The following is a 9,465-nucleotide window of genomic DNA, read 5'->3' on the forward strand; positions in this document are numbered from 1 at the left end:
CTGCTTAAATTCTATTTCTAATTCTTTTCCGAATCAAGGACATATGATGGGTTTTGGCATGAAATTCATTTTTTAGGCCCTTTAGATTGAAAAGGTAGATTACAAAAAGAAAAAATTTTTGCCCAAATTAATGAGGCCTAAACACGTTTGCTTCAGACTGTAGTAGGCCTCCTTTTATTTTGTAGAATACACTATCTTGTTGGGAAGGGTTAAATAAGTCTAAGGAAGTGACTGAGTCTCCAATAACATACACTAATTTCCTATTATTTTGGAGTTAGTGGGTTTGTTTCCATGTATTTTGGAACTAATTACTTTTTTATCTATAGAAATTTGGGGGTTTTCCCTTATCAAATTATACAAACTATTGAATTTGTTCATTTCTTTCTCTCTCTCAGTACTAACTCAACTCATTTCACTAGTAGAGAGATTCAACTATGGATCGAAGGTAACAATCAAACCTCAATTACCTCATTTCTTTTCTTTTCCTTTTTTAATTTTACTTTTGATTAGTCTATTGTTTTGTTGATGCTTAACAGTGGGAAAAGAACAATAAGAATGAGGGACGGTGGTGAAACGACATTTTTCTCAATAAGAATGAGGGACGATGGTGAAATAACTATTTTCATACCGTTGTGGCGTATATATTTATAACTTGGGTGGTGGGTATTTGTGGTGGGCTAATCATTGGGTATGTGGTTGTTATAGATGGTGGGTTTACTTCATTTCCTAATATCTTTACCTATGGTTCCGGCCAAATAAAAGAAATGAAGCACCTTGTCAATTTGTTTATGCCCATAGTTACTGTGTACACAGTAGTTCTATTTTTTTGTTCAAACTCCAAAAGAATTGACTTACTTACTAAAACTGTGTTAAATGTTGAGATGATTGTATTCGGTTGCCTTGGTGATTGGGTCAATACCAAGCCTAAAATGAGTAGGGGCATCTATGATTTTGCTTTACATATGGGACTATGTCTGGGTTATCTAGCTTTTCGTTGTGCATTTGAATTGCCAAGGTATATGTGTGAGATGGCTCCTAGTAGTTGTCATGATTTTCTCATACTCAGCTTCGAGTTGATGATACCAATGGGAATCTTTCTTGGGCATCTTGTTAACTATGCTACTTGCTCGGGTTGGAGTTTCCTTTTAGTTTTAATCCCTGCTTATATCATTTCAATGGGATATTTTCGACTCCCGTATACACCCATCTACATGATGGAAAAAGGTGAATCAGGAAAAGCTAGAGAGATAATCTCGTTAATTCATGGGACGAAGAATATTAACGAAGTTGACAATAAATACTTTAATTTGGTACACTCTCATGCTAACGAGAAAGAATCAACGATGCACTCACGACATCTTATGATGGATTTAGTGGTTGCACTTCTCCAACAACTAACTGGAGCCAATGTTATATTGTTTTATGGTCCTTCAGCCTTCCAGGCAATCGGGTTTGATATCAATGCCTCTTTAATGGCCGGTGTTCTTGTGGGAGGAGTAAATGTTACTGTCACTTTTGTTTCTATTCTCTTTGGAGATAGACGACCGACTAAGTTCAAGCTTAAAACTGGAACAATTTTGATGTTGTGTTGTCAGGTATATAACTTCACACATTTTTTAATTTATGATTATTTTAGATAACTAGTAAATGATAAAATATTTTTCAGATAATCATTGGAATCTTAGCTCTAATCTCAGCCAAAGAGTATGCCAACTCTATAATACTAGCTACGTGCATCTACATTTCATGCTATGCGTGGTCGTGGGGTTCAGTTTGGTTAGTACCTAATGAGATACTCAGACCTCTTAAAATACCTTTGGCAATTCAATGGAGTCAAAATGCGTCAGCTAATTTGATAGCAAACACAATCATGACTTTGGTCTTCCCATTCATGGTCAACTATCTCAAATTCGGAATTTATTGTGTAATTTTTTCATTCGTCGGGTTGATTATGTTTGTTTTCTTGTTTTTGCCTGAAACTGATGGTTTATCCGTTGAAGAAACGTCCAAAGTGTGGAAGCAACACTGGTTCTGGGGAATGTTTTTTAGCAATAATGGCAATGGTGTTGGCTTTGGTGGAGGCGGTGGTGATGATGACCACAATGGTGGTGAAGAAGGTGTTGGTGGCAATTGTGATAGTCATGTTATATTTGAAGGGGAACCAACGTTGTATTACCGTAATATATTATATAATATAAGGGTTTAAAAGTAGATGGCAAAATTGTACTAATGTTTTTTTCCTATAGTTCTCAGTTTGTGAAGGGGAATAACCTAGTGTATCTCATACACCTAATTGTCTATTAGTGTTGGTAGCGGAATCTCAAACATCATATGTTTAACACTAATTCCAGGATCTATACATGAACATACCAATGAACTAGATTGGAAAGATGATTACCTCTTAATCGCTTTCCCACGAACTAAATTCCGATCAGTATTCGAAAGATAAGAGCTCCAAGTGTAGCTCCTTTACTTGAGACACCGAATAATGACTTGAACTCCCTCCTTTCAGTCAGCTAGGACCTTCTTGAAGGTTGAGATGAAGAACTCCTTCTTCTTGACTAGATACTTGAGAAAACTCCTTTTCTCTCTCTCTCTCCCTGAGATGTATATTCTGAAACTCTTTCAGACTCTTGGAAATTTCTCTCTTGAAATTGCCCCTCTCTTTAGGTTGTATAATTAGGTATATATAGAATTCCCTAGAAGAGGTATTAGACTCAAACTAGGATTCCATAAACCTAATTATTAGGCAACACCCAAAATACCCTCCATTGGGTCACTTAAGTGTGGCCGGCCAACATAGCCCTTTATGGGCTTCCTTGGCCGGCCCACTTAGGGCCTAGCCGGCCATCACATGGCCGGCCCTATTGCCTTGGCCGGCCATCACATGGCCGGCTTTCCTAAAGCCATTCCGGGCCTCCCTTTTGGGCCCGGACATGTTTATCTCTTTCGGACTTCTCCGAATCTTTCTGGACTTATCAATAACGGATCCAATCCACTTATTTGCCATTATCCATCTAGTCAATTCTCTCTGTTCAAATCATTATTCTGTTGTGTAACCCTTGTAGGATCCGGTCTATGTTAGCTGCGAATCAACTCTTGATTCGACGATCGTAGTTGGCTTCTAGCTAAGCATTACGACCCCCTAATTGGACCGGACTAATGATCTTCCGAATAAGGTCATTAAGATCCTAATAGCCAAATTGCACGCATTGCATCCTTGGTCGAAGGACACTCCTTCGGAAGGATACCATTCCTTCAGACTTTAGGCACCATATCCTTCAGTTTGGTCATGACTTTTCTTGTTGTTTGGTCCTAATCGAAATAAAATTGCTACTTTTGTTATATAATTAGTAATCATGGACCATGTACTGTTTGTGTACATTATTAGCATATCATCTAATGGGAGATTCTATAAGCCCCGAGCAAAGCTATTATAAGGGGTCTGTGAACTCATTGTTTACACGGACTCTCTATAAGCACCAGCCAACTAACTTGACATTAACACACTTGGATTACCAATAATACTGTGTTTCTCTAACGACGGATCAATTAATGGTGTACGAATCCCTAAAGGTGAAGAAATGCTAATTAGCGAGAAAATCGCAATCTTCTTCTCTATAAACATGATGAAGAAATCACCCTTATCAAAGAGAAGAAAAAGAATCAAGGAAATCGTAGTAAGTTTTTGCCCTAACTGGATCTTAAAATTTGAATACTAAAAATGGAAGCTCAGATTCGCCTTTCTTCAAACAATAGAAGTTTTTCTTTCTTTATTTCCTTGCAATGTTGTATCAATAGTTGCCAAAATGAAGAAAAAAGGGGTTGACATAGAAGTGTTGTTGTTGGAGCTAAAAGACGCGGAAGCTATCGAACCTATCCTAGAAATTGATCCGATTATGAAAATTATCGAAAAACTATGCCAAAACTAAATATGCGAACAGAATTAACGAGGTTCGGCTTTAAAGCCTACGTCCTCGGGCGAACAAGAAATCTTTATTGAAGGATAGATGAAAACGACTCACACAACCCGCAAGTTCGTCCCAAGATGGTACCGTATAGAAAATTAACCTTCTATACTAAATCTTCGACGACCGAGAAATTAAACATCGCTCAAAACTATGAACAAAAATTTCTCTCTTACTTGCTCACACTCTCTTTAGCTCTCTCTAAAGAAGAGTTGTTGTTGCTTGTGTTGATGATGTTTAGATGTTCAATACCCCTATTTATATAGTAATATAAGCCGGTGGGAATTGAACCAAATTGAGTCAAAAATTGGAAACCATCCCAAATTTGGAAACCGCCTCTTCTCATGTTAAACCGCCTCCAAGAATTGGAAACCATCCCAAATTGGAAACCATCTCTTCTCATGTTAAACCGCCTCCAAGAAACTTCCACTTACAGTTGTCTATCTTCCCCATCTTCAAATGACCATCCAAGTTACCTAGTCATGATTTATAATAGAAAGAGAGCTTTCACTTCAAATCTGAAAACCCTAATTGGTTTTTAAATTTTATCATCACAACTTCATTTATAAAACAAAACAATTATTATTACTTATCATCGTCATCAACAAGTTTTAGAGATAGAGAGAGAGGTTGTTTCATTTTGCAGTGGAAGAGAAATCGTCATCGGCTCTGGTATTTAAATAAAGAGAATCGTGGAGATCTCAGGAGAGGGGCAACGACACCTCGAAAGAACTCCCACATCTCTCCGGTGGTAAATCTCCACAACTATGGAGGAGCATAATATCTGTAAATTCGGCGTCACAAGGGAGGCGTAGGGTTTACCCTTATATGGACAACTATTTTCGAGTCCGGTGCAAGTCAACTATGTTTGACTCAATTTACTTTGATTTATTAAGGAGACAACTTAATAAGGCCTTAAATATTAACAGTAATTAATCTGAGGATCATTAGTAAATACAACAATTAAAAAAAACTAGCTTTCATTCATTTTCTTCTTCTTCCTTTACCATTAATACAAGAAAGCATTGTTAAACCCTTAAAACAAGAAGACCAAAATCTCACAATACAACAAGAACAATAGAATCTTGAAAATGCAGTATCTTCTGAGCAAATTATTAGTCCTTTAACTATACTTAAATCAGATTTCATTGTAAAATCCCCAAAATCAGCTTCACATCATCGAAAATCTAGACGGTTTTATGAAATCGAGTTACCCTTGTTGTCAAAAGACCTTAATCTGATGTAGGTACTTCATATTATAATAAGGGAGAATAAGATGAGAGAGAAATTGAGAAATCTAAAGATGAGTATTCTTCACAACTAAAGCACAGTAAAGAGCAAGGAATGTGTTCATTTAGTATCCAAACCGACCAATTCAATCCGATCCAAACGGATTTGGGTGGTTTGGGGACCGATCCAATGGTGATCCGAATTAGTTCTGATGTTAAAATGTCAAAACCGAGCGGTTTGGATCGGTTTACGGATTTGGTTGACGGATAACCAAACAAACCAAACCAAACCATTTTTTGTTATTCTTTATATATTATATATAAATATATGATGGGAATGATGGATGTCTGAGATTTTAATAGTTAAATTAGTTCCAGGTTCGTTGATATTGTAGCTTAATGCATGTGTAACAGAAAGTAAATGCCACGGAGAATTGTAACTTAATTCAATAATTATGTTAGTTTATGTGTTCTTAGTCGAAAATGCGAAATTTTGTTTATAGTAAAATGTCACAGGTGGTTCGGTTATCCAACCGATCCAAACCGTACATGTATAGTTCGGATCGGTAACCGAACTAAACAAACGAATTAGTTCGCATTGAAATTTGGAAAACCGAATTCTTCGGTTTGGACTCTGGATTGGTCCAAAAAACAGTCATCCAACCGATGTTCGCCCCTAAAGAATTGAGGGTTTTAATTCAAGAGGGCAAGGATGAAACCGAGATACCCATGTCTTTGTCTAGGAGTGATGTCCCTTAGAAATCAGTCCAAGTGATGTCCCTTAGAAATCAGTCAAGAGGGCAAGGATGAAACTAAGATACCCATGTCTTTCTCTGGCAGTGGTGTTCCTTAGAAACCAGTCAAGAAGGCAACATTTAGATGTTTCATGTGGGGGGTAGGATAGACTTGGGCATGTCACGTAAAACAAGACTAAAATTGTGAGAAGTTAAAACAAAAGTTCTAATTTTTAGAAGACTTGATTGAAAAATAATATAGTAATGTCCCTCTAAAGATAGTTGTCCATATAAACTTTTTAATTTTTTAGTTATCAGTCACCACTTTTTTTTTTGTGATCTTTCAACAAAAAACAAAAACTTTTTTTTGATCTAAAAGTCTTTCATATTCCATCAGTCAATCTAGATTCAAACCATCAGTCAATCTACATTCGAAGAAACCCTAAAACGCCAGCCAACAACCCTTGGTTGAAGTGGTACGAGGTATAATCTTTCACTTAGAGGTCAAAGGTACAATATAAAAGCTAAAAAGATGAGATGGAACTTGGAAGAAAAATCATTTGGAACCCGAACTAACATCATTTCTGCAACAAGTAATTTACTGATGGAGACCATCTTCCTATTGGGCCTCACGGCCATGGTGATAGTGGGCCTCACGGTCAAGAAGCTACATTAGCGTAGTTTCTATAATTAAGTATTTAGGGTTTCCATAATTATGAGTCTTAGCAATCAAGGAAAGTATTATTAATAGTTATCTTATTTCCTTATTTGAGTCTATCTAGGAAAGTACAATCTCTATATAAGAGAAGTATAGTCTGTCTTTGTTAACCAGATCAGAGAATATTATCAACCAGGTTTATTATTAATCAAGTTATTAGTCAAGTTTATTGTTTATCGTTATTTTATCAGTTTTATTTCGTTAGTTTATTTTATTAACAATGGTGGATTCCATTACTTTTACGCTTCCGCAACAATCTACATCAGCTGGTATTCAGAGCTTTAAGAATCATGGAACAGATAATTTTTTTTTAAATACTTCTCATCTTGAATGTTGGAATAATCTTCCGCGTTTAGGTTGGGATCCTTTAAGAGATGCACAACAACTCTATGTTGATCGAAAAGATCAAAACAAAATTAATGTCGATTCCAAAATTCCTATGTTTGATTATCAATATCATATAGATTTTTGGATTCAACAGATGGAAGATTGGTTTATAAACCAAGAGGTTCGTGATGAAGATAAGGTTTTTATTCTTGAACAACACTTGTCTACAAGAGTGTATGAAAAATACAACGAGATGCAATGGAGACTCGTTAATGAAGGAAAATCGTTCGTAGATGATTGGAATAAAGTGAAAAGTATTTTTCGATATGCTTTTCTCCCTTTACATGAATACTTATCTTTTATAGAATCTCAAATCCAATCGAACAAATTATTATCCGAAATTCCTTCGACTACCATGGTTAATATTATTGAAGGAGAGGTTTTCGATAAAAAAAATCTTAGTTTTTCAATAATGGAGGAAGAAAATTTCGATGAGACAGATCAAGAAGAAGAAATTCAACTGACTAACACAAGCTCGAATAAGTTGTTTGATCCATATATGATTCCGGGAGACGAATTAGTTATGTCGAATCATAAAATAATTTCTCCTCCACTGATTTCTTCATGCTTTCAACTTCAAAGAATCATACAAACCAATCTTCATGGCCATCCATTGTTTTTCCAAGAACAAGACAGGTTGTATATGTGACCTCTTTCGTCAAACTAAAAGACGACGGGCGATGTCGCAATTTACTAGACGTATCTACGTTGGTATTGCTTTTGCGAGTATCTTGGCAATATATGTTTCACATTATAATTGGTGATATTGTCAATATTTTTCTTCTTCGGATTTTCGGCAATTTTCGTGAAAAGTGGGATCTAAGGATTGCCTTCAAACTCGTCGCCGAAGTTACCTTCAACATCGCTGATATATATCCTCATTACTTGGACCATCCGCTTTATGACAACACCAACTTGGGGGCAAGTTGTTCCGCAGCGGGGGAGTATGATGGAGACCATCTTCCTATTGGGCCTCACGGCCATGGTGATAGTGGGCCTCACGGTCAAGAAGCTACATTAGCGTAGTTTCTATAATTAAGTATTTAGAGTTTCCATAATTATGAGTCTTAGCAATCAAGGAAAGTATTATTAATAGTTATCTTATTTCCTTATTTGAGTCTATCTAGGAAAGTACAATCTCTATATAAGAGAAGTATAGTCTGTCTTTGTTAACCAGATCAGAGAATATTATCAACCAAGTTTATTATTAATCAAGTTATTAGTCAAGTTTATTGTTTATCGTTATTTTATCAGTTTTATTTCGTTAGTTTATTTTATTAACAATGGTGGATTCCATTATTTTTACGCTTCCGCAACAATCTACATCATTTACTCAATTCTTCATCATTTCTCACTGTTAACTGAATATGCCTTGAAACCATTCTTTTTTCTTAATATCTCTTGCTATGTTTTCAGCCAACTCCAAAACCTCTCTAAGGTATACAACAAGATAGATTTGAGCATTGGCACCGACTCGTTTATTAGATCCACAAAATTATCACAAGCCACTCCCCTAACAACAATTTCAGGGTAAAAAACTTAAGCTCCGATAAAGGGTGAGAACCAATTATGCAAAATGAAGAAAAGGTTTATGTTTGAAGTTCCGAATGAACATATCATCAATCACAAATATACCTAAGAATTCAACAAGAAGACTCATTGATGTGTCTTTCAAACTAGTCTGGAGAACTATCTAAGGCATGGTCAAGAGTATACAAATGGTGTATTATACTAGTTATGAGTTAGACTCGCATATAAAAATTATGTATCATCAAGAGTAATGTTGAAAGAAGGTTGGCGTTCAGGCAGGACGGATAGAGAGAGTTTATACCGGAGTCACAGAAGGTACTTTTTGACCAATAGTATCTGTGGCTACTTCAGTTTTATCGGTTTGTTTGTCCCCAATAATTTATTCCATCTGACCGCGTCCTATAGGGATCATTGAATGAAGGGTTTTTTTTTTTGAAGAATTGAATCAAGGGTTTATGGGGTAGTTACAAAAGAGGAATCAAACACCAAATTAGTGGCAGACTAGATTGTCTTGTCTTCCACCGGCGTTTGGATAAGCTTAAAATTTACAAAAAATCAGTTTTTAACTATTTTATAAGTGGTACAAGCACTCGATTTTGAAGAGAGAGAAAGAGCCGGGCGGAGTAAATATGTAAAAAGGTGGCGCCGCCAAGTAGGAGCGGTTACTGGTCCGATCTCCGGTCATAGGAGCGGTTATTTTTCAGTCTTTGGGCAGTTATTTCTTCTTTTTTCGGTTATATCTTTCATCTGGTTCTCTTTTGGAGAATTTCATTCTGAGATTAGTCTCTTTTTATCATTGTACTTATACTTCCTCTCAATTCTCTACTTGCTTTTATCATGGATACTTCAAATGAACAATTCGTTCAACAGTTCGCTTCCTTAACGACGGAGGAGATTGT

General features: G+C 36.1%; 1 protein-coding gene across 1 annotated transcript; it reads left to right on the plus strand.

Moving 5' to 3' along the window:
- The first annotated feature begins 332 nt into the window (after positions 1-332).
- LOC147560537 (sugar carrier protein C-like) lies at positions 333-3,345 on the plus strand. Its single transcript, XM_086658044.1, has 4 exons — positions 333-445; positions 537-1,595; positions 1,667-2,256; positions 3,286-3,345. The coding sequence occupies exons 2-3, from the start codon at positions 765-767 to the stop codon at positions 2,204-2,206; spliced, it is 1,371 nt and encodes a 456-aa protein (XP_086514170.1). The 5' UTR covers positions 333-445; positions 537-764; the 3' UTR covers positions 2,207-2,256; positions 3,286-3,345.
- The last annotated feature ends 6,120 nt before the right edge of the window (positions 3,346-9,465 follow it).

Source organism: Eschscholzia californica, unplaced genomic scaffold (genome assembly GCF_041429995.1).
Source record: "Eschscholzia californica isolate CP2 unplaced genomic scaffold, dmEscCali1.0.p SCAF_2, whole genome shotgun sequence".
NCBI classification, from domain to species: Eukaryota; Viridiplantae; Streptophyta; class Magnoliopsida; order Ranunculales; family Papaveraceae; genus Eschscholzia; species Eschscholzia californica.